This window comes from Oryctolagus cuniculus, chromosome 9 (assembly GCF_051225735.1).
Source record: "Oryctolagus cuniculus isolate XC-2025 breed Fujian yellow rabbit chromosome 9, ASM5122573v1, whole genome shotgun sequence".
NCBI lineage: Eukaryota > Metazoa > Chordata > Mammalia > Lagomorpha > Leporidae > Oryctolagus > Oryctolagus cuniculus.
In genome coordinates, this window is record NC_142875.1 from 129214760 (window position 1) to 129240181 (window position 25422).

Sequence of the window (25422 nt, forward strand, 5' to 3'; positions counted from 1 at the left end):
GTAGGGTGTACTGACGTCTCCTGACTCAAACCTAATCCCACCGCTTCTGAAACACATGTTCAAACATACAGCTGTGACCTCATGAGTGAAGCCAGGCAGAACATTTCTGGCATCTATACTGAGAAATACAAAATGATCTCATATTTTAAGATGTTGTGCTCTAGGAATCAAACTTAACTGGTAAAATAAATGTAGGCTATTACCATTGAAACTAGAATTTGAGCCACTTTTATTTAATATAAACACTTCCAAGCCATTTAAAAAGATGTGAATACTTCAATGCATAGACTCTCACGTTTTTACAGAGAAGCTAAAACTGTGAAAGTCCCAAGCTCAATGGCAACTTTAAGTATTTACCACTCATCACTGTAGGTGTTTTAACTGCTGGAAGATTATTCATAGCATAAGAATAGGCTTCTGTTTAAGGCTGCTTTTTTTTTTAAAGATTCAGCCATTAATCCATCTCATAAGGCATAAATGACTCAGAAGAGTTTGAATTTCCCATCTGTAACACCCACAAGTAATTCCATTACTCTAATTCTTTATTTTCCTGAACACGATTCACCACCAAGTCCTGAAATCACTCCTGGGTGAGCCAATGCTGCTTCGCTTTACCACCAAAGAGAATTCCCTAACCACAGGACAACTACCTCAACGAGGTTTTCTTGGCCGTCACAGGGTCGATGGTGTCCAACTCCCTAACACGGTTTCTGGCATCACTCTGACCCCAGCCGGGCTCCACTTCCTGTCACACTCAATCTCTTCCCTCCCCCTACCATGACCTACTATGCACTCTCTAATCACATGGGACTGCCAGTCTTTCTTCAAACTCTGCTACCTTTTCCACGAGCTGTCTTCTTTGATGTTTCTTGGAAGTTTTCCTTTCTACCTAATTCACATTTGCTTTTAAAACTCAACTCAAATCATTTCTATAAAATCTCTTCTGTGCCTCTTGCCCCAGTTAGAGCCTTAATTCTACAAGAGTAACCTCCCCTTATCCTTTTCTTTCTCTCTTTCTCCCTTCTCTCTCTTTCTATTCACTATAAAACTCTTAGTGAAACCTGCAGAAACATGGCCCAAGAGAAAGGGCTGTTAGCCCAAGAGAGAGGGTTGGGGCCCGGGGTGTGGGATCAAGAAGAGTAGTTGTTCCTCGACCCCTGGATCCCTTGAACACATTCTCCAAAAGTGAGTCATCCAGCAACTTTAGTTAATATGTTAAAATAATGTCAGTATAAAGGAAAAGTCTAAGAGGAAGCAAAGTAAAAATACTAGTGGTCAGCATGAGATGTTACAGAAAAAAATTAAAAACAGGAATTAGTGAATGTGCGCAGTCTCCCAGTGATCAGCATTCCTGTCAGCTAAGAGCACAGCCCCGCAGGGGTGAGGCTCCTGGTGTGAGGATGTGGCTGCGCTGTGTTCCAGTGGAAGGCCAAGCAAACATCAGATGACAGCTCTGCAAGTGGGTCAGATGCTCAGGAATGCAAATCCCTCCACCTCACAGAGATCTGAAAGGGTGATGAAAGCATTTACAGGACCAGAGACAGGTTTGAAGGTGTGGCGGGTCTTAGCTGAGGCCACAAAGCTTTACCCTGGGATGTTAAAAATGGAAATGGAAAGAAACATAGAGTTGAAAGAGACTTGAAATCAAAGAACTAAAGCAGTTGGTGATGAGGAGGATGTGGAGGGAGTTCAGCACAACCTGTTTTCTGCTCTGTACTGTCCTAAGTCACAACTTGACCAGCGACCCTACGGACGGCCCTGTCCCTCCTGCCCCTCTCAGCTAATCCCAGAGCACTCCGCTGCGTTCTCTGACTTCCTGCAGACGTCAGTAGGAAGAGCACGGCCTTGCACTCTGACGACATGTCCTATTTCCTTTTTCTCTGATCTTCGTCTAGGTCTTCCTGCAGCCTACTTGGTTTTTATCTCTGTGGTGCTTACTACAGCACTGGGTACACTGGAAGATCCTAACAATCACTTGCTGAATCACTAGTCCCCAAGAGGAACGGAAGTCGTATTTCCAGAGAAATCAATCTAGAAGTTTTACTTGGTGACTTATTTTTTAATTTTTTTTTTTTTAACAGGCAGAGTGGACAGTGAGAGAGAGAGACAGAGAGAAAGGTCTTCCTTTACCGTTGGTTCACCCTCCAATGGCCGCCGCGGCCGGCGCACTGTGGCCGGCTGATCCGATGGCAGGAGCCAGGTGCTTCTCCTGGTCTCCCATGGGGTGCAGGGCCCAAGCACCTGGGCCATCCTCCACTGCACTCCCTGGCCACAGCAGAGAGCTGGCCTGGAAGAGGGGCAACCGGGACAGAATCCGGCGCCCCGACCGGGACTAGAACCCGGTGTGCTGGCGCCGCTAGGCGGAGGATTAGCCTAGTGAGCCGCGGCGCCGGCTTATTTTTTAATTTTTTAAGTTTACATATTCTTTTTTAAAAATTACTTGAGAGAGCAACAGAAGGAACTCCATCTGCTGGTTCCATCACCAAGTGCCTACAGTGGCCAGGACTGGTTCAAACCTGGGAAAAAGGAACTCATTCCAGGTCTCCCAGGTGGGTGGCAGGAATCCAATTACTTGGGCCATCAATGCTGCCTGCCAGGGTACACGCATCAGCAGGAAGACAGAGTCAGTAGCAGGAGTCGGGTATCAAACCCAGATACTCCAATAAGGAGGTGGTGTCTTAACCACTAGGTTAAAACGCCTGGTCTACTTGGTGATTTCTTACACTATTTTTATCATTTGGTTTAGAATAGTTGATGACTGTATCTTTTTATTCCAATGCTTTAGTTTTCAGTTGTATTAGTAGCTATCTGACCAGTCACTTTTCTTTTGGAAAGACAGATGCACTGTTCAACATGTTGTAACACTATATAGGTTTATGGTTTGCTGGAATGTTCCACATATATGAAAGAACAGCCCGTTACATGTGGGGATTTTACCAGGCATAAAAAAGTAGCTGCACAGAATTTGATAAGCGAGATAATGAGGAGCCAAGGGCTAGAGTGTGAAGTCTTGGCGCAGATATCTCAGGGAAAGCCTGGGAAACTGAAATACACCAAGAATACCCTAAAGAAAAAGGGAGTGAGGCAGGCGTAACTACCACCTTGGTCACTGATTTTCCTCATTCCAGGAAACACTTCTGGCTCCCTCCTTCTCCTTTTCATGGAAAGCAACCCCTTAAAAATCACAGAAAGCAACTTATTTCTGGGGTAGGTGTTTGGCGTGGCAGTTAAGACACCAGCTGGAATGCCACAGGCCGTATCGGTGTGCTTGGTCAGAGTCCTGGCTCCTCTGCTTCTGAGCCAGCTTCCTGCGAATGTGCCACCCGCGAGGCAACAGGTGATGGCCTCAGGTACTTGGGTCCCTGCCACCTGTGTGAGGGACCTAAACTGAGTTTTGGGTTCCTGGCTTGAGCCTGGCTTCAGCCAGCTCTGGCTGTTGTAGGCATTTGGAGAGTAAATCTGTGGGCATCAGAACTCACTTTCTCCAAAATAAAAGTGAAAAATCTAAAAAGAATTAACTTCTATAATTTTTAGTTCCTAGAAAAAAAAATCAAGAACCTAAAATTGATTCGGGAATCTCAGGAAGAGATTCTTTTGCCATTTCTTTTCTTTTTTTTTTTCTTCTTTTTTTTTTTTTTTTCTTGGACAGGCAGAGTGGACAGTGAGAGAGAGAGACAGAGAGAAAGGTTTTTTTCCAATGGCCGCCGCGGCCGGCGCACTGCGGCCGGCTGATCCGAAGCCAGGAGCCAGGTGCTTCTCCTGGTCTCCCATGGGGTGCAGGGCCCAAGCACTTGGGCCATCCTCCACTCACTCCCTGGCCACAGCAGAGAGCTGGCCTGGAAGAGGGGCAACCGGGACAGAATCCGGCGCCCCGACCGGGACTAGAACCTGGTGTGCCGGCGCCGCAAGGCAGAGGATTAGCCTAGTGAGCCACGGCGCCGGCCTCTGCCATTTATTTTCAATTTCTTGACCCCAGGTATTCCTTACATTCTTTGAAATGTAAGGAAACAGTGATCTAAAATAGTATGGTTATTAATTTTTCCCTAATTTTAGCAACAAAAATACTTAGATGACAAAAAGTACAGAGTTCACATTTCCTTTCTTCATGTTTTCACCTTAAATATTTGTTGAGTGGGGTCACAGACTCCCCTCTGTTACAGGGAGCTGAGACTGTTAAGATGGGTGGGATATGCAAAAAAGCCGCAAGACTGGAGGCGGAATAGAAAGTCAACAAAGGAGGAACCCCAAGGCTTGCTGGATGCAGACACCCACACAATGCTGTGACCTGGGCACCTGCACTTCCAGGCTGGGAAGGGAACCTCTGGGGAAAGTTGGCTTCTGGGCGAATCCCATAGCTATGCGCAGCCGGACCTAAACACAGCTCCATTCAGAAAGGGCAAGGGGAGCAGAAAGCAAAAACAGATGATTACGGAAGACAGCGACCTAGCAAAAGCCAAACAACACGTTTAAGATTTTACCCTAATGGTACTAGATCACGGTTTCCCAAGTTACTGGTCTAATCACCCATCCATTCCTCTACTCCTCTCTCGGTTTACGAAAATGTGTGCCCGAACATGCACGTTGCGTAACCGTCGAGTTCCAAGAACAAAATCAGCCAAGCCATAAAGAAAATAGGAACTTCAAAGCAACAGCCTTCGAAATTCAATTATTTTGTGTCATTCAATGTTTGCCAGAAGACAGGCGCTCCAGCTCTGAAGCCGGAATGGAAAGGGAAAGGTATGGAGTACAAAGGAAGGAAGGAGACGCCGAGAGGTCACGCTGCCTTTCCTGAGCACCCAGTCTCTCCAAAGCGGGACGAGGCGGCTACCCGGGCAGCACAGCCAGGAATGGGCCCTTTCGCCGTTTGCGTCCTGGATTTCCAGTGCAAGTCTCCCCGTCTCAGTACGCATTCGCTCTGCATCAGCGTGGACCTCCGGAGCCCGGGGGTAGGACACGGGCGGTCAGCACTGCGCACAGAACGGCGGACGGGGGGACAGCACGCCCTGGCCCCACACAGCCACCACCTGTGGCCGCGGGGCGCACACCTGGGCGCGCACGGGCCCATCTACCCGTGAGGGAGCTGTCTGAAAACCCTCCTCCCGCCCCGGCGCGTTTCCGTGGGACTCACCCGAGCTGCCCGTCGGGGAAGGCGCCGGCCGCCACCTGGCCGGCCGTCAGGTGCACCCTGCGGCCGCTGGTGTCCAGGGCGGCGCTGGGCCCGGCCTCCCTCAGCGTGCGCGCGCTCTGGAAGGAGCTCTGGTGCCAGGAGGCCCTGGCCGCCCTGCTCTGCTGCACGAGCGGCACGGGCCGCGGCGCCCAGCTCAGGTAGTTCTCCTTCTCCAGCAGGTTGCCCATGCTGTGACTGGTCGCGGGCCGCGGGTAGGTGAGCAGGGCCGGGCCGGGGGCCGCGCCGTCCAGCGCCGCGTACTGGTACTGTCTGTGGTAGGTGTCGTAATGGCGCCGCCGGCCGCCCGCGTGGCTCAGGCCCACGATCTCGGAGCGCGCGTAGCGGGGCGCGCCCTGCGGCACGGAGCGCACGCTCTCCGGGGGCCACGGGGCCGGGCCGGGCCGGCCGCGCACGCCGGGCTGGGAGTCGCTGGGCGCGTAGTACAGGCGCTCGGGGCTGCTGTCGGGGGACACCTCCAGCCTCCTCAGGGGCTGCCTCAGCGAGCGCTCCTCCACCGACTTCTGCGAGCTGTACTGCGCCGTCCCTCTGCGCCAGCGGCTCTCGAACGTGGCGGTGGTGCCGGCCTGGGGAGAAACGGGACAGGAGCAGGTGTCGCGCCGCGCAGCGCCCGCACTGCTACCCCCCACCACCCCCCAAGCCTTTCCCCTGGATCCTAAGAACCCCCACCCTTTGGTGGGGAAAGCCTTCTCTGAAACCCGCCTGGGCTAACCTGCGCAAACCCGCCTGGGCTAACCTGCGCGCTACTTCTGGATTAGGACCTAACGACGTTTCTGGGAGCTCGGGCCACCCGCAGCCCACGCGGTTCCTGGCTCCACGAGCGAGCCAGCTTCCTGGTTTGCAGCGTCATTTCTCAAGTGCTCGGCCGCTGCCGCCCACGAGCGAGACCCAGATGGAGTCCAGGGTCCCGGCTCCGGCCTGGCCTGGCACAACCCTGGCTGTTGCCCGCATTTGGGGGAAAAACTAGTAGATGAAAGATTCTCTCTCTCTGCCTTTCAAGTAGAATCCATAAATAGCACTTTAAAGTCCTCACTTTTCCAAGGTGTCCGCACAAAATTAGTGTTCCAACAGTCGTTTAGGAAATGGTAATATGTAAGAACGGGAAACATTTAAAAAAAATCTAGCGAAGTTTGAAAAATTTTTTTTTCTTAAATATTTTTATTTATTTGAAAGGCACAGTGAGAGAGGGTGGGGGGAGCTCCCATCTACTGGTTTATTCTCCAAAATGGCAACAATGGCTGGGGCTGAACCTGCCCAAAGCCAAGAGCCAGGAGCTTCTTGTGTGTCTCCCACAAGGGTACAACCAAGCAAAGAGGAAAGGAGAGAGGGATGGATCTTCCATCCACTGGCTCACTGGTTTACTCCCAAAATGGCAGCAAAGGCCAGGTCTGGGCCAGATGAAAGCCAGGAACTCCAGTGTAACCTCCCATGTGGGTGACAGGGCCCCAGGCACTTGGGCCACCCTCCACTGCTTTCCCAGGGGCATTAGCAGACAGCTGCATCCCAAGTGGAACAGCCAGAACTGGAACTGGTGCCCATAATGCATTCTGGCATTATAGACAGAAGCTTAACACATTATACCACAACACAGTTCCTTGAAAACATTTTCCTGGCAATCTGATAACAAAGCCTGCCTTTTGGGGTCTCCTACCTTGAGCATGTCGTAGGTCTTGGTAACAGGGGACCGTCCACCAACAAAATCATTTTCCACCAAGTGCAGGTTGTAGACATACTCGGGAACACTGCTGGTTCGGTGCAGATTTCCTACAATGAAACAAACACTGAAATAACTCACTGCATAACAACTGTAGACTGGATTATTAAATTTAAGTAATTAAGGCTACTAGGAAAGAAGTGTTTATTAGAGTTTTTAAATGCTCTTACCACCACCCTCGGATGTGGCAAATGGTCAAAAAAGTTATCAAAACATTCTCTGCAACATTTTCAAAATGAAAGTTGATTTAAAAAATAGAGAAGGAAGAGAAAGGGAGAGAGGACTGACAAAAATTCAAACCTGTTTGGTTGTTACAGCGTTGAAGAATTTGGTTTAGGGGTCAGGACACTGAGTTTCTCAAGCCAGAGAACTGTTCCCAGCCCCGGAAATCAGAAGCTTCTTGTACCAAGTAGGTGTAGGCAATAAAAATAACTGTGCCTCACAGTGCTAGATAAGAGCGCTTGTATAAACAAGGTGGGTCAGTGTGGTCGAAGAAAACACGGATCAGCTTCGCGCCAGGCTGCGGTATTTGGCATTACACACGAGCATTAGAAAAACGCCACCTGGACCTACAAGTGCCGGCTGCTGTGGAATCACTGCTTCTCTGTGGTTGGGTGGTCTCACGAGAACAGCGAGGAGGAAGCAACCTGCTGACCGGCTCTGTGGGGCCTTAGAGGGATTCTCAACCGGCACGACTCTCAGAGCCGTTAAAATGCTCCTCTTTAGGCATCTGGGGCAAGGCACTGTGTCCCCCCTTCTACCTCCTTTATCCTCCCACCTTTTTCCTCGTGTTTGGTAATCTTACTGCCTCATTCCCCCACCCGCACCCCAAGGCTAATCAAAACTAAGACTTCCAGCACCAAGAGTGGATATTCAGCCTAACAGTTACGATGCCCATGCCCTGCCCTGGAAGGTGCGGGTTTGATTCCAGCTTCCTGCTAGCCTGACAGTTACGATGCCCATGCCCTACCCTGGAGCGTGCGGGTTTGATTCCAGCTTCCTGCCAATGAAGAGCCTCAGAAGCAGCAGTGATGGCTCAAGTGATTGGGTGCCTGGCACTCTAGAGGGAGCCCAAATTGAGGTCCATGGTCCTGGCATCAACCCTGGCTGTTACACACATTTGGAGAGTGAACCAATGGCTGGGAGCTCTTTCTGTCTCTCTGCTTCTGAAATTAATAAAAACTTAGAAACAGATCTCTATAACCTAGGTAATTTCTAGTTCCCACATTAAAAAACAATTCTTTTTTGAAAGAGAGACAGATATAGGCAGATGGATCTTCCATCCTGCAACAACCAGAGCTGGGTCAGGAAGAAGCCAGGAGCCTGGAGTTTAATCTGGATCTTCCAGTAAGCGGCAGGGACCCAAGCCCTTGAGCCATTATCTGCTCACTCCCAGGGTGTACATTAGCAGGAAGCTGGATCAGAAGCAGAGTGGGGAAATGAACCCACGCACTCTTTGATGGGGTGAAGGCATCTTAACCACTGAGCCAAACACCCACCCCTCTAGTTCCCTAATTTAACCAAAAATTCGCATTCTGTTTTGTAACATTTTTTTAGAAATCTGAGTTGGGAAACACTCAATGAACTCTTGTAGGCTTCAGAGACTCACCAAGGATATTGAGAATAAAACAACACAGGAAACCCGGTTACAACACAAATGGAACATACTTTTCCAACAAACTGTTTCAAAGTCAAAATTTCAGAAGACCGGGGCAGGTGCTGTGCTGCAAGGGCTCAGCCACCCGCTGAGAGGCCAGCATCACACACAGGCACCAATTCAAGGCCCAGCTGCTCTTCCCATCCAGCTCCCTGCTAATGTGCCTGGGAAGCCGGTGAAAGAGGTACTTGCCCTGCTGTAGGAGATCTGGATGGAGTTCCTGGTTCCTGGGTTTGGTTTGGCCTAGCCCCAGTTATTGTAGCCATTTGGGGAGTGAACCAGAGATGGAAGATCTCTCTCTTCCTCTTTCTGTGTAACTCTGACTTTCAAATAAATAAATTTTAAAATTTTCCTTCAAAAGAGTAAGGATTAATTCACAAGTTATTTTAAGGGGAGGAGAAGTGGAGACTGCTGTTGGCAGAGAGCTACAAAGTCTGAACCCTCCCAAATTGTGTTTGTCCACATGTCCTTCCTTCCTGGAGATAAACAATGTTGTGGGCCAACAGTTTTCTGGCCTCAAGGGCTCCTGGGGAGCAGCTGCAGACTTGTAACCGTCACCCTACCGACAGCAGAAGAGGAGGTAAGCCAGGTATCTCCTCTTTGTAGGGCCCAGGGTGCTGGCAGAATGCTCGGAACCTGGACCTCGCGTGGGGAAGGGCCTTGCAGACTCAGCTCCATGCCTGGTTGAGGCTCCCGCCTAAGCTGGCCCTAGGCACCCCATGCCAGACTCCCAGGCCTCCAGGGAGGCAGGGCTGTAGGGGGCCTGTTGATGTGGGAGATGGGCAGGGCATGCTGAGAGAACACAAAGTCTAATCTTTTTTAAATCTTTTTTTTTTTTTTTTTTTTTTTTTTTGGACAGGTAGAGTTACAAAAAATGAGAGAGAGGGACAGAGAGAAACGTCTTCCTTCCATTGGTTCACTCCCCAAATGGCTGCCATGGCTGGTGCCGCACCGATCTGAAGCCAGGAGCCAGGTGCTTCTCCTGGTCTCCCATGCGGGTGCAGGGCCCAAGCACTTGGGCCATCCTCCACTGCCCTCCCGGGCCACAGCAGAGAGCTGGACTGGAAGAGGAACAACCGGATTAGAACCTGGCGCCCATATGGGATGCTGACACCGCAGGTGGAGGATTAACCAAGTGAGCCAGGGCGCTGGCCCCAACAAAGTCTAATCTTGAGGGTCCAGACCTCAGGGTCCTTAGCCTGGGTATGTGGACAGGGAAGGGGAGAGTGCTGCATCCCCAATAAAACACAAGCCTCTCCACCTCTCCACAGAGGCTGTGGCCAGCTAGCTGCTGCGTAAGAAACCAATTTACTATCTTTTAAAAAAGTAGTTTGGGGTATCTATGATCAAAATTGTAAACTATATGAAAACTGCGTATATGAATGTGAAAGTCATGGGTCATCTAGAATGAGAAAATGCTAGTGGTCCCACACGGATGTTAGGTGGATTCTTGAATGCCTGTGCTCTACGATAAAACACCAGGTCCTGAAAGCATGCAATTTCAGGATTCCAAGAAAAATGTCTGCCACTGGGGCTACTCTAGCCCACTGTTACCTGTGATGTTACCTCTGCTCTACTTCTAGGAGTGGGTAAATATTCAGAAACAGCAGGAGGCTACCTCCATGTTTACACCAAGTGTCCTGCAAATACTCGTAACCTAAGATTCTTTTCAGGACTCAGTGACATGGTATAGCTTGTTAAGCAGCGACTTAATCAGTGAGTTACGTAATTATGATTGTTGCAGTAAATGGCTTAACTCAAGTTAAACATGGACGTTGTGGCTGTGGGTTTCAACGCTTTTTAAAGCAACTTATATGAATTCTTTATATTTCAAAATTATGCTCCTTTTAAGCTCAGATTATTTTTGTTTACAATGTAGGACGAGGCAGAGGTAATTTGTACTATTTCAGTTTGTATATAGGGAAGCCTAAGTTACTTGCTGTAAACTGCACTGGCCTCCTGTTGGGCTACACAATGGTTATTCTGAAACTGTCATTTGTCAAACCGCTAGAGGAGAAATTATCAGTTTTGGATTTGAACACCAAAAACAATCATGCTCTCTTTCCTCTAAAATCTTCACATGAGCCATTCCAAATACTCTGTAAATATTAATTATTTATTTGCTGATGTAATTTTTATATTTATTTTTACATTACTTGAAAAGCAGGGAGACAAAGGAAGAGAGAGAGAGAAGGAGGGAGGAAGAGAGAAAAGATGAGGGGGGGGGAGAAAAGGTGGGGGAGAGAGAAAGAGAGAGAGAGAAAGAAATAGTTCCCATCCTCTGGTTCATTCCCCAAATGCCTGTAACTGCCTGGGCTGGTGGGCTGATCCAGGTCAAAGCCGGGAGCCTCAACCCAATCTGGGTCTTCCTCACCTGGATGATAGGGGATCCACACATTTGAGTCATCACCTGCTGCTTCCCAGGGTGGGCAGCAGCAGGAAACCCATCAGGAGAGCTGGAACTTGAACCAGGTCTCTAACCCACTAAGTGAAATGGCTGCCCCAACATAGTTGTTGAAATGAAGCTTCTACTTCAGTCTTCAGATGATGAACTGAAACCTGTTTAATGATTCCCAACGTAGCTGCTGGTAACAGGGTGACAAGTAACACTGGATTTATAAATCGTGGACACCTTCCTGAGGAATACAAATACAGAAGATCTGACTCCTGGTATTCAGCCTGCTCTTTGTCACAGTCAATGGTTTCTCTAATTTGAAGGCCAATCTCCCAACTGCAAACAATGCAGATTAAACTGCTTAGGCAGCTTGAGATCAGCATGGTGGATAAGGGTAAATTGGCAACTGAAGAAATTTTAAAGTAGGTAGAATTTTTTAAAGGTAAATATTCATCATGATGGAAATTAATTTTTTTAAGGCAAGGCATCATGTTCTGTTTAGAGAATAAAATATATAACAATATAAGCATATATAACTAACAATATGAACATATTCATTTACTCAGCTATGTCCTTCTCTTAAAAGACAAAAAAGCATACAAGAACATGATCTATACAGATGCACCCTAAATTAAATTCAACATGAAATTATTTATACTGAAAATTAACAGTGGCTCTTTAAAAAGATGTATTTATTTATTTGAAAGACTGGAAAGGCAGAGTTACACAGAGACAGCAGGAGACACACAGAGAACTTCCATCTACTGGCTCACTCCCCAAATGGCTGTAAAACTGGGGCTGGGACTGGGTAGGCTGGAACCAGGAGCCTGAACGCTGTCCAGGTCTCCCATGTGGGTGCAGGGGCCAAGCCCTTGGGCCATCTGCTGCTGCTTTCTCAGGTGCATTAGCAGGGAGCTGGATCGGAAACAGAGCGACCCGGTCTTGAACCAGTATGCATAAAGGATGCTGCCACCACAGGCCACAACTTAACCTACTGCACCACAACACCAGCCCCAACGACTTTATTTCAGATGATTTATATCAAAATGAGGTAGGTGGGGCCTGCACTTGGCACAGCAGGTTAAGCCGCTGTCTACAGTGCCAACTTCCCATATGGGCGCCAATTTGAGTCCTGGCTGCTATTCAGATCCAGCTCCACGCTTAAGTGCCTGGGAAAGCAATGAAACATAGCCCAAGTGCTTGGGCCCCTGCATTCACATGGGAGAGCTGGATGAAGCTCCTGGCTCCTGGCTTTAGCCTGGCCCAGCCCTGGACATACTGACCATTTTGGAGGTGAACCAGCAGATGGAAGATTTCTCTCTCTGTCTCTTCCTCTCTCTTTCAAATAAATGAATAAATCTTGTTTGTTTTTTAAGGAGGTAGGTACATGAGGTCTTTAAGAAGTTCAAGAAAAATCCGTATTATGGAAAAACAGTGCATCATTTCCAAATTTCTTTGCAACAAAATTATCTTTCTATGAACTTTCTGAAGCACCCTCATATTTCCCCCAAGTTGAGGAGATCTGTACACTTTGTCTGGAGCCATTGCAATATTACTTTTTGTATATCTGGACACGTCACTTACAGCCTCAGTTTCCCATAATTCCCAGGATCGCTGAGAGTTTTGCCTGAGACAGCATAGAGCCAAATGCTTTCAGAAGTGTAAAGCGACAGGGATCAGAACAGGCTCTGCCAAAATCTGGTTCCTTGGTATCTGAACAAACAACAGAAGCCGGAAGTTCACTTTCACCTTGCCCTGGCCACTTTTCCCCTGAAGCAGGCCCTTCCCGTGAAATTCCAGAGGGGTCCCGTGTGCTTGGAAGACAAGAATGTCTCAGGGAAGAATCCAAGCAAACAGGTCTTGCTGACTGCCCTCGGTGCATTTCTGTTAGCTCATACCTCCCTCTGCGCAGTCACGCGCTGCCCGGCTGTCCATCAGAAGATGTTTCCCTGTTTCTGTAGGTCTTCATTTCTGAAGGCTCCCGTGCCACTTAAAACTTTCATTAAATAACTGGTTATGCTCTTTTCTGGTTAATCTGGCCTTTGTTATAACAGTCTCAGCCATAAACCTAGAGATGGGTGAGGAAAGAAATCTATTCTCTACAAAGGCAATATGCAAAAATGAGATATGGTTTTAAAAATAAAATATGGGTCACAAAAATTTGTTTTTCACAGCTTTTCATGAAATAGTCTCTTCTAGAAAGGATAAGCTAGTATGCTGCTTTAATTTACAACCTGCCACAGGTCAGAGTTTTCATTCTGCTAAGTTTCCTGGTGGTGCTGAATTTGACTGTTTCCAGCTGACCCAGACACCGAGGACGACGATGACATTGTGACTGGTTCAGCCACTCTTTTCCCTTGCACAGCACCTAATGTGCTTTAGATGTTTCCTTAAGGTGATGATGTTCCGATTAACAATAATTAATAATTAAATGATCTCCTAGTTAATATCAAGAGGCAACAATATCTCAACCTTTTCTTCCTTAATTTACTTTTTATTTTTATTTTTTGACAGGCAGAGTTAGTGAGAGAGAGAGAGAGACAGAGAAAAGTCTGCCTTCCATTGGTTCACCCCCGAAATGGCTGCTACAGCCAGCGCTGCACCAATCCAAAGCCAGGATCCAGGTGCTTCCTCCTGGTCTCCCTTGTGGGTGCAGGGGCCCAAGCACTTGGGCCATCCTCCACTGCACTCCCGGGCCACAGCAGAGAGCTGGCCTGGAAGAGGAGCAACCGGGACAGAATCCAGCGCCCCAACTGGGACTAGAACCTGGTGTGCCTGCGCCACAGGCGGAGGATTAGCCAAGGGAGCTGCAGCACCTTTTCTTCTAAGAAAACCACGGACATTTTATGGAGCCCATTTAGGGGAACAAAGTCCATGGCTACAGAGCAACTCTTCCTCTGCCCTTCTCAAATAGCAAGAGATTCAGGTCAAAGAAAGCGAGGGGGTGGGGGCAGGAGAGAGTGTGCTGAGATGCTGCCAGGATTCTGAACTGCTCAGGAGTTTGCAGTGGGGCAGCTGTCACGGGAAAATGAACGTAAAACTTCTCTCTTTCCTGGTGCGAATGCCTTTCTGCTCAGAAAGATCCCTAAGCAGCTGTGAAGGGAAAATATTTTTGTTTCTGATCATCTAAGCGATTAGTGCTCAAAACAATGGATTTTTTTAGGGTTAAAGGCACTAACCTGATTCCCATGATCAGCTTTATTACCTCATTTTTGAAATCAACTTGGGCTGGCGCCGCGGCTCACTAGGCTAATCCTCCGCCTAGAGGCGCCAGCACACCGGGTTCTAGTTCCGGTCGGGGCGCCGGATTCTGTCCTGGTTGCCCCTCTTCCAGGCCAGCTCTCTGCTGTGGCCAGGGAGTGCAGTGGAGGATGGCCCAAGTGCTTGGGCCCTGCACCCCATGGGAGACCAGAATAAGTACCTGGCTCCTGCCATCGGATCAGCGCAGCACGCCGGCCATGGCGGCCATTGGAGGGTGAACCAACGGCAAAGGAAGACCTTTCTCTCTGTCTCGCTCTCTCTCACTGTCCACTCTGCCTGTCAAAAAAAAAAAAAAAATCAACTTGATAAGCCTGTTCCTGGTCAAGAGTTTCACAAAACCAACTACAGCTTCCCTTATGGTAAGGAGGTGACAGAGAACAGCTAAACAAACATCACAACGTTTATAGCACCTGCTTCTATTACAGAGGAGAGAGGCACACTCAGTGCAGAATGGCACCTTTTCTTTCAACCTTCCAGAACGCTCTCAGGGTAGTTAGAACGTGGCTTGGTTCACACTGAGCTCTAAAAGGATTTCTGGAGAAGATGTTTACGAAGAGGTTCCCATGCTGGTTAAACGTGTGTGCAGGAACCAGTGGGTGTTGACTGCCAGGACTGATGGAAGTGCTACATGTTAATTATGGTAAGCAGTCGTCTTCACAATGTGTATTCACAATGTTTTTTGCTTTACTTTTAAATGAAAAGCGAGCCCAGGAGTCCAAAAATGATCGTCTTCCCATAATTGGTCTTTCCCCTGAGGAGCAACAGTTTTCTTTCTCCACAAATCTTCAAAATATTTAATTTCTTCCATTAGAGCAAAATTGGGGGCATGCTTTTACAGGTGAGACGTGGCACCTTGAAACTTATCAGAAAGCATTTGTAGAGCAGTTCATGTTTAAAGAGATCTGTAAATCATTTGTTAACACAACTAGGAGCTAAAAGAAAATGAAATATGTTAGGACTCACCTAGAACAATATATCTGTCCTGAGTTGATGAAAGGTTTTGTTTGCATATGTTGGTATTTCCCTAGACTCATATATAAAAAAAGATGCTTCTTTTATCTTCTATTCTTACTTTCCAAGGAAAACAACCAGATATTATTTATGGAAGCAATAATTCTACATCTTGCATATAAGCAAGATAAGCATTTGCTCAGGCTGGAAAATGAAAGGAATGTGTTGGTTAAGAAAACTATGGTGAAGAAGAGTTTTAAAGCTGATATTGAAGTCTAATAATTTTTTTTAAGATTCATTATTTTTTGAAAGTCAGAGTTACACAGAGAGAAGGAGAGACAGAGAGAGAGGTCTTCCATCTGCTGGTTCACTCCCCAACTGACTGCAATGGCCAGAGCTGTGCTGATCCAAAACCAGGAGCCAGGAGCTTCTTCCGGGTTTCCTAAGCAGGTGCAGGGGCTCAAGGACTTGGGCCATCTTATACTGCTTTGCCAGTCCATAGCGGAGGGTTGGATTGGAAGTGGAGCAGCAGCCAGGACTTGAACTGGTTCCCATTTGGGATGCCGCCACTGCAGGTGGCAGCTTTACCTGCCATGCCACAGCACCGGCCCCTAAGTCAAATAATGTTTTGTATAATTGAAAATTCACCCAAAAGTTGTGCAGCACGGTTCCTTGAGAACAGTCAACACAGATCATGAAATCAACCAGGAGAAACAAGCCAGTGTATCAGGGGCATGCTATAGAGTTCTGGCCTTGAGTTCTTACAGATCTGAGCCTGCCAAGGACAGACTGGCTGTCCTGGAACAGTGGGCCACATGCCCATGTGCTGTGCCAGTGCAGTGGATGGCGTCCACCACTCACAGAAAACCGCGCAGCCAGAAGCCCTCACTTTCCAGGAGCCCCCTGTGTAGTTTGAGGGCCACACTCTCATAGACCATTTGCAGCATTTTATGGACCATCCTCAAATCACTGCTCTGGACAACCCCAAAAGACTCTTTTATGGGGCTGGCATTGTGATATACACGGTAAAGCTGCCACCTGAGACACTGGCATCTCAAATGAGTGCTAATTTGAGTCCTGGCTGCTCCATTTCCAATCTAGCTCCCTGCTAATGCATCTGGGAAAGCAGAAGAGGACAGAAAAAGTGTTTGGGACCCTGTACCCACATGGGAGACCCAGAGGAAGCTCTTGACTCCTGGCTTTGGTCTGGCCCAGCCTTGGCATTTGCAGCCGTTTGGGGAGTGAACCAGCAGATGGAAGATCTCTGACTCTTTCCCTTTTACTAACTATGCATTTCAAATAAATAAAAAAGACCCCTTTACATAGCAGATGTCAGAATATGGGTTTTAGAATTTCTGATGATAAACTGATAGTGTACTGGTGAAGTATTCAGTAGGTATATGAGTGACCTGTTAGTTCCTATACTTGTCTACTAACTTTGGCATTCCTGTCAATCCATTTGCTGAGACTGCTGAGATATCCCATAATGGTTTTAGAAGTCACTGAGAAATATCACATTATACTCACAATGACAAAAGTAATGGCCAAAAATTTGGCGAATGTATAGAATGCATAATTTTTTTTTTTTTTTTTTTTTGCTTTTAAAAACTCACTACAGGAGTGGGCACGTGGCCTGGCAGTTAGGACGCAGGTAATGTTGTCCGTATCCCACACTGGAATGCCTGGGTTCCAATCCTGGCTCTGCTCCCGATTCCAGCTTTCTGATAATGTGGACCATAGGAAGGAGCAGTAATGAGTCAAGTCATTGGGTCCCTGACACCCACACAGAAGACCTGGATTCAGTTACCAGCGCAGTTCACATAAAAATAAGTAACAACAACAAACTCACTACAGGGTTTCTCTGTCATGAATCTCAAGTCATTATATTCTCAGAGTGTCAGCTTTTTAAGCTAACCTCTCCCAACTGAGTCACAACTGCTATCTCTGCTTTAAATCCAGCAAATCTGCCAAATGCATTGTCACAAAACTCCTGTATTTGCCCCATTTCTCCCCTGCTGAGACATCTTGGTGACTCACGACCATCACTCTTTATCTTGCACAATAGGAGGTGAAGGAAGCTGGCCTATTAGGGCACACAAATGACTCAGTTTTAAGGGGCACCAAGGGTTAACCAAGCAAAGAGGGACGGGGGTTGGGAAAGAGGTGGGAATTCCAAGCAAGATAATGCACTTGTGTGTGGGGGATGGGGGAGTGGTGATATGGGTGACGCTTGAGAAGTTGCAGGCCTCGTGTCACCAAGGGCTTGGAATGCCAAGCTGAAGAAGGATTTTACTCCTTTAGATAACAGCAAGAAACCCATGGAATTTAAGCTGGAAAATGACACAGAGCTTCGAGAACGCTCACTCAAGTCACTACATGGAGAAAGGAATGGAGTGAGGCCAGGTTAAAGGAGGAAAGGTTATCTTCCAAACAGATTTTTTCCTCCTTGACACAAAGAATCGTATCTTACACCACCACTTCTAGTACAGTCCTACACCAGCACTTGACAAGGCGGTCGTGTTAATTCTGTATTTGAAATACCCTACGTACACAGATTCAGTGTGCAGGTCACCTCAGGCTGGCAGCTGCTCCGTGGAGCCAACATGTGAAGTGGGAAGTCTCAGCTCAGACTTCCGTCCTCACATGGTGTCTACTGTGCCTCTGTCCTGGGCAGATGGAGAGGCAGAAAAGCTGCTTACCCCAAACTTTCAACTTACTAGGAAAGCTGCCTCTGTTTCAGCCAGGTCGATCCTGCAGTTTGGATAAAACTCGTTCACTATCCTTCTTGTATCTGCAGGGCTTCTGTATTTATCTGTAGTATTTTGCTGGCCTAGAATTAGTTCATCTTACCTGGGAAGAAGAGTTCCTATTTGCTTTCACGCTTTGTTGAAAACAGATCACCAAGATCCAGTCATCCTCCGTGTGGATGTGAGACTGAGGATTCAGGGGACATCATCTATGAAGCTTTGAATGTGCAGTGCTTTCTCCTGCGCATTTCAGAAAGCCAGGGCTTGCTAAATTTTAATTAAATTGTTAAGCCAAAAGTTGATCACTGCAAGAATATGTGGGTTCTTTAAATGGTAATAGTGGGTTATGTTTTCAAACGCTCAAGGTTCCTTTATTCCCAAATATGCATTTTTTATCTAGGTCTACTGACTGAGCTCCCAAACTTGTCTTTAAGAACGTAACTGTATTTATGTCTATTATCAAGTCCTCATTAATAAATGGCATTACACAAAAGGCACACAATATTTCTATTATAAGAGGACCTTACAGTCTGTTTACTATTCTCAATCTGATGTCAGGGGAATGAGGTGGTTTGCTCTAATAGAAAGATTAAGTTTCCCCTAATTAATTGTTTATTCCCATTTGCATTGCTGTTTTTTATTGTTTGCTGACTTCCCAAAGAGGAGTATGATATTTATACATTCGTAGACATTCACAAAATAGCTAGAGTCCGACACTTCTCTCCAAATTGTAGAATTTAACACTCTTGAGAACCATAGGAGATGAAACCAAAGAACCTTCTTTTAGGCCACGTGAATCAAGTCTGACTCATAAGTGCCAGAGGCTTTGAAAACGTATTTCTTCTGGATTTTCCTTATGATCCCAGACAGGTAGCCACTAATGTACTAGTTCTCTCAGAAAAAAAAAACATCAAAAATTTTAATAATTTGTATTGAAAAGACCAGAAATTCAATTTCAGTGTAACACTGACACCACACCAATCTGGAGAGAAAATAATGTCAGTATGTATGGCCTTAATTTAACCCAGGAGAAAAAAACTTTTTAAGCTGACATCGAAAATCACACTTTAGAGAATGAGCGTGGTGAGCTGAGCCACAAATCCCGAGTGAATTTCTCTCGAGTGAGCCACTGACTGACTGTTCCCGTGGCACGGGAGCCACCAGCACAGGGCACAGCCCGCACACAGAGGGGCTCGCAGAAACAAGGTGGGGTGAACAGTCTTCTCTGGAAGCAACTTCCTGCGTCTTATCTGTGACTCGGGGGCTCTTTAGGGCTTCCTCTCACTCCACTGATTCGAAGCTTCCTCAACACAGCCTCACTCAAAACCTCACCCTCGAAGGGACCACGCGGTTTTCAAAAAGTTCACGGAGAACGTGTGTTATGACGCCATTCTGCATGGTTGTCAAGCGTGTCTTTCACCCAGAGAATCTTTCAGTGCCCCATGATACGTTCTCACCATTTCTTAGAGCTGCGGGGCTTATTTCTGGAAATCACCACTTTGTAACCATTCCATTTCATTTGATGATACACAAAGGCATGGCTAAGGCAAAAACAAAACCACACACTGGTTTTTCTGGACTTACTGTACTCATTGCTGGATGTGGAACACGGAGTGGCCCCTGGGCAGACAAGGAGGCATCTGAACTCCTTACCCTGAGGACAGCAGGGCCAGGGTCTGGCTCCACACTAGCTGAGTTCCCCTCCTTTGCTCTGTTCTGAATGAGGAGTGCCCTCGATCCCAGAATGGCTTCATACCTGGAATTCCTCTTTGGCAAGCGGAGATCGTATAGAATCTGAACACGAACTCCCCTCTCAAACACTCCCCCACCCACACCCTATTATCACCTATGAACTGCCTTTTTTGCCACCTCAAGCCAATTTTCATTTCTCGCTCCAGAATTCAGTTCTCAAAGCCACTTCACCAGAGAAACCAGCTAAGTAAATGATATGCCTCAAGTTTTTAGGGTAGATTTCCAGTGAGGTAGTAAATGGCAGGCTGACATCTTTTACTGTGTGCTATGAAGCATTATATATGACAATTTAAAATATGGCTTTCTTTTTCCTGCTTAGGCACGTGGGGAAAACTGCACAGTGAGAAAAGGAGCAGTTTCCAGGCAAGTGGGAGACAGGCACTTAATTTCTCCCTTTGCTGATAGTTAACCATTTCTCCTCTGTGATTTTTAGAGGACTGAAAGAATTCACTACACTGCAGATCATCTCTCAGTGCTGCTGTGCCAGCGAGTTACGGCCAACTGTAAAATGTTTGGCAGTTGAAAATAACACCAAATGTCACCGAGTGACTTACAATGAACCCCCGGCCCCCAGGCTGCAGACATTAGAAAGAAGTCAGAAAAGGGTTTAAGACCCTTGCAAAGGACTTATCAACAAATCAGCCACATGTAGCTCATTGGGTTTCAGCAGATTATGTGCTGCCTTCAACTCACAGGTATGTCAACAATTCACAATTCTCCCGGGGCCCTGGCGCTAACGGCCCTTGACACCAGGGTCCTCTCTTCCCTGGATTTGTGTTGACACAGGATCCTTTCCAGGCCTGCATTGTTTCAACAATTGCTAGTCTGTTCCAACTTTAGAGACAGGATAGTACTACGGATATAATAAAAGCAACAGACACAACCATCACGAGCCCCTAGACCGTTCCAAAGAACTTTAATTAAATGACATATCCGAACCAGCCTTCATAATTGCTGTATAGCATGTTCATGGTAAACTCCTCTGAAGCCGGTTTCCTGTCCAAGCCTCAGAAAGCAAAGGCTTCCAAGCACGTAGGTGTTTGCTGCCTTATCTCTCCGCCTGGTGTGCACTTCTGTGTAGGCTGCTGAGTGTACTGCAGCTCGCTGGGAAGCTGCTGTTGTAATCAAAATATTTCAAATGCTTTGTTCCTTAGTTGAGGAGTCATTCAAGTAGTTAGCCTAAGCATTAGAGCAGAAGCCGGGAGACCCTGCCCTTTGTTCTATCATTATCAACACGGTGACCGTGAAATATTCATGGTGTCCCTTGGGGAAGGCTCCTTCTCCAGCCCCTCCTCCGTCCAATCCTACTGAAGTTTTGAGATCTAAATGCCCAGTCCTTCCATGTGGCTTCCCAGAATCCCCATCAGCCAGAAGTAACTTTTCCCAGCTCCGTAATGAGGAGCTGTTCTTTTGGGCTGCTTATTCTTTTCTGTTTGGTGATGGATTTTTCTAGAGGGAGGCTTCCTTCTGGCAGCTGTCAACTTCTTGCTTCAAGCAAGCAGACTGTGTGTTTAATGCAGCACCTAGGCTGTGCCCCGCACAGAGAACAGACTGACTGGCTAGTTGCTGAAACGGTTGATACATTGCACTGTAGAGAGGATAGGTGGTCTGTGGGGCTGGGACTACACTTCTAACAAATTTTGACAAATACTTCCTATGTGAAGTGAATCTTCACCTGTATCTCCTGTAGCTGTTTTTTGAGGATATAATGAAATGCAAACACATGATTCTTGGAGACACAGCAGAGATCCAGCAATACTTGATTTCCTTCTGTTCCTGGCTCCATTCCCTGCTAACTGAATAGCTGATGTCCAGCTGCTCTTGCTAGCTGGCCATTCTCAGAGGACAGTAGGAGAATCTACTATACGCACTGTGTGTCTTCTAAGCTGTTCTGGTGCCCAGGCTGGCTTGACAGATACAGTAACTCCACTGGTCACAGGTGTATGAAATCCCACTTGTATTTTAAAAAAGAAAATCACAAAATGGAATGATCTAAGTGACCAGCAGTTTAAAAGTTCAGGTTTGGGAGTTTAAAATACCAGCTCTGCCACTCACTATCTGTGGTAACTCGCGTATTACTTAACCGCTTAGTCTCCTCGTCTGTGAATAGGAATTAAAATACCTAGCTCAGGGCTGGCGGGTAGCATAGTGGGTAAAGCCACCCCCTGCAAAGCCGGCATCCCATGAATGACAGTTTGTGTCCCAATTGCTCCACTTCCAATATAGCTCCCTGCTAACGTGCCTGGGAAAGCAGTGGAACGTGGCCCAAGTGCTTGGGCCCCTGCCAGCCATGTGGGAGACCTAGAAGAAGCTCTGGGATTCAGTGTGGCTCAGCCAGGGTCATTGTGGCTATCTGGGGAGTGAACCAGCAGATGGAAAAGCTCTCTCTCTCCTCCAAACTTTCAAGTAAATAAATAAATCTTAAAAAAAAAAAAAAATACCTAGCTCACAAGTGTCCGTCTGTGTTTTCAGTACAAACAATATCATGAGAGGAATCTACAACGCCCAGTTCTTGGCACAGAGTAGGCACACATATGAACATTAAGCATTCTCTCTTTACCTTCAGGTCTCTGGACACTGCCTGCCCTCCTACAGGCGCAAACTGAAAACAGGACAGCGTCTTGGACTCTCCGCTGGCTGTCATCTGTGCTCTGGGCTGTGGACATTTTCATTTTTTCTTAAGAGTTCCTTCCACACTCGGCGCCTAGTTCAGGGTTCCCTTCCTTCTCTCCCCTTCTGCCTGTGGCAAACCCGCAGAGAAGAGAGAAGCAACCCAGTCCTCAACTAAAAGGGGAGTTACTGAGTCGCTGGGGCAGCCACTGCAGAGGGGACAAGCGGGCAGGACCCGGCGCCTCATCTTCACAACGGCTTTGCTCTGGAAGCCTACACAGTGTGTGTGTGTGTGTGTGTGTGTGTGTGCGCGTGTGTAAACCCTCGCACCTCGGGCGAGGCTTTTCAGAGACGCCCGCCTTGCACCCATGCCTGCAGATGGGGCGTGGTGGAGGAGGGGCAGCCCGCGCTCTGGAGCCGGGCGCAGCTGGGTGGACCGCCGGCAGCGGCCAGCAGGGCCAAAGTCCCCTACCTCTGCCCGCTCGCCGTCGTCCTCCTCCCCCTGCTGCCCGGCCCCAAGCCTCCACGGCGCTGGGTCCACTCCCTAGATCAACCACCGCCGCGGCTCAATTTACAAGTTACAGGAGCGCGACGGCTTTCAGGTTTTCTTTAAAATGTATATAGAGATGCAATTACTGATATCGTGGAGTCTTAAGAGATCTCATAACCGCCAAGGGGACTTCCTCCCAGAGAGACAATCACGCACAGCCAAATTCTGCACAGAACTGCAAAGTGTTCACGGACCCCTCCCGCGCCTCCGGGCCGGGGCCCCCGCACCAGCGGGGCTGGGCGGGCGGGGGACAAGCCCCGGAGGGGTGAAGTCCTGGACACACACGCGTGTGCACTGAACATGCACACGCGCACGACACAACGCCGCGGAAAAGGCCACGGAGCCGCGGCTTCGCCCCGCAGGTGCGGCCGGCCACACAAAGGGGCGGCGAGCAACAGGTGGGCAGTGCGCCGGGTCCCGCACCCCCGGGTAGCGGCGAGGCGGGCGCCGCAGGGCCCTGCGGGGCTGCACTCACCGTTGGCCACGAAGCTCCGGCCCTTCCGGGCCAGGGTCTGCTGCACCTGTTCCTGGATCCGCAGGCTCTTGGCCGCCTGGCCGCTGCGGCCGCTGCTGCCCGCCAGCTTCAGCTTCGCCTCAGAAGGCAGGGCCAGGCTGGAGCTGTCCAGTTGTCCCAGGATCTGCTGGCCCAGGACCGTGCGGATGTAGCCGCAGTCGGCCGGGGTGCCGGGCGCTGCCATGGGGCCGGTAGGGACGACCGCCGCCGCCGCCGCTCGCCTGCCGCGGAACCTGCGGGAGAGGAGCCGCAGCCGAGCCGGGGGCGCCGCCACAAGCCCCGCCCCCGGCCCCGCCCCCGGCCCCGCCCCCGCGCCCGGGAGAGGCCGGGGCCCCGGGGGAGCGCGGCCACCGCGGAGGGGGCGCGGCTGCGGCCGGGCACGCGCACTCGCGCGGGCCGGGCGTGGGCGCCGGGCGGCTGCGCGCCCCCGGCAGGCGGTGGGAGCGCGCGGCCCGCCGGGGTCGCGCACGTCGTCGGGATCGCCGGGCTCGGTGGCCGTGGCCGCGCCCCGCCCTCGGGGAGGCTGCGGCGCCCGCGCGGCGGAGGGAGAGGCCGGCCTGCGGGCAGGTGCGCCCGGCGGCGCCGCCTGTGAGCCTGCCGCGAGGCCCGCCTCGGGACGCCCGGGTCCGTGAGGCTCCGTGAGAGCCGCTCCAGGGACTCTGGGTTTTCCCGGACCTGCGGGTGAGAAGGGGCGACCGCAGGCAGGCCGTGGGAAGTGCGAGGCTTTTTTCTTTTTTTTTTGAAGTTTTTTTTCCTCAGTCCAACTTCAGGACTGTGTACTTTCTGCGCAGATGCCTTCCCAGAAGCATATGTTCGTGCTCACGGAGAGCTTCTGTTTTCCCTTGCAGATTCACAGAGTGTACCAGTACAGTCCCGCTCGCCCCCGCGGACGGGCTCCGGGAGGCGCCCGGCGCGGCGGGGGTCCCGGAGGGAGGCTGGGCGACCCCCGCGAGGGCCGCCCGGAACCGCACTCCGGCTGGTGAGGGTTCCCGCGCGGCTGACGGCAGACCAGGGTCCTTGGCCCTCCGGGGTGCGGCCTAAGCCAGCCGTGCCCACTGCCCTCGTTGGGCACCCTGGCAGTCCAGCAGGGTCGTCTCCCCGGGCCTCGCTTGGGTCCGTGTGCTCACACTCCCCCGTGGCCCCACGTCACGCAGTTGCTGTGAACCCCCCTCCCCGGGCTTGCTCCGCCCCTCCCCCCCCCCCCCCCCCGTCGTGTTACTCCAGCCCGCCGCCCTTAATGCACAGGTGTGTGGGTGACTGCCCTCGGCACCCAGGGGCGATAATTCGGCACCCTTTCCACGCAGGCCACGTGGCCGAGGCGTGTGGAAGGCCGTGCTTAAGCAGGAGTCGTGGGCAGGGTCTTGGAAGCCATCCTTCCGCCCCCCCTCCCCCGCAGGACCTGTCTTTAGGTAAATTACACCTTGCGTGAAGCCCGGTAATGGGGCCAGATGCAAGCACCCAACGCTGAGGCTGAGATTTAATAGACAACCGCGGGGTGAACTGGAGGTCAGGTGACGACAGAGTTCCAGCCTCGAGCTCTGTTCCCGGGCCCTGCTTTCTCTCCCCTCTGCTGCTTCGAAAGGTGCTGTCAGGACCTGCCCCTACAGGGACATCCCGTGTGTGTGTGTGTGTGTGTGTGTGTGTGCATTGCACATTACAAACTGTTCGTCTTTTATTTGAAAAGGCACAGATAATGAGAGATCCTCCGTTTACTGGTTCCTTCCTAGCAATAGCCAAGGCTGGATCAGGCCAAAGCCAGGAGCTCCTTCCGGGTCTCCTGAGTGGGTGGCAGGGGACTCAGTATTGAGATACCACTTGTTTCTTCCCAGGGTGTGCACTAGTGGGAAGCTGGACCAGAAGCGGAGGTGGAGACAGGACTCGATTGCAGGTATGCCGACATGGAATGCAAGTGTCCCCAACAGCCACTTCACCTGCAATACCATTCCACAACGCCCGCCCCATCATGCACTGTGTTTTGTGCCTGGAGAGCTTTGACTAGAAAGATCAGCTCTGCCTCCATCCAGATCTGTTTTCCCTGGCAGATTCACATTTTTCTCATTTATTTTAATAAGCCAAGCTTCACTTA

The 25422-nt window shown here is 49.4% G+C and overlaps 2 protein-coding genes across 6 annotated transcripts in view; one reads left to right on the forward strand and one right to left on the reverse strand.

The window, feature by feature from the left end:
* The window catches only part of PKP2 (plakophilin 2), a 100829-nt gene extending 77309 nt beyond the window's left edge, over positions 1-23520 (reverse strand). For both annotated transcript variants that reach the window (XM_051850924.3, XM_051850923.3), the window contains exons 1-3: positions 23298-23520; positions 6837-6949; positions 5129-5751 (exon numbers count right to left, since the gene is read on the reverse strand). In XM_051850924.3, coding sequence (XP_051706884.1) covers positions 5129-5751; positions 6837-6949; positions 23298-23520 — 959 coding nt within the window. The remainder of the gene's footprint in view (positions 1-5128; positions 5752-6836; positions 6950-23297) is intronic.
* The window catches only part of LOC103348950 (uncharacterized), a 395863-nt gene continuing 393956 nt past the window's right edge, over positions 23516-25422 (forward strand). For 3 of the 4 annotated variants that reach the window (XM_089303988.1, XM_089303990.1, XM_089303989.1), the window contains exons 1-2: positions 23516-24017; positions 25166-25224. In XM_089303988.1, the coding sequence (XP_089160114.1) occupies positions 23519-23968 (450 nt within the window). In that variant the 5' untranslated portion in view covers positions 23516-23518 and the 3' untranslated portion in view covers positions 23969-24017; positions 25166-25224. Of the gene's footprint in view, positions 24018-24184; positions 24316-25165; positions 25225-25422 lie in introns of all 4 variants that reach the window. The other variant, XM_089303987.1, reaches the window with a different exon arrangement.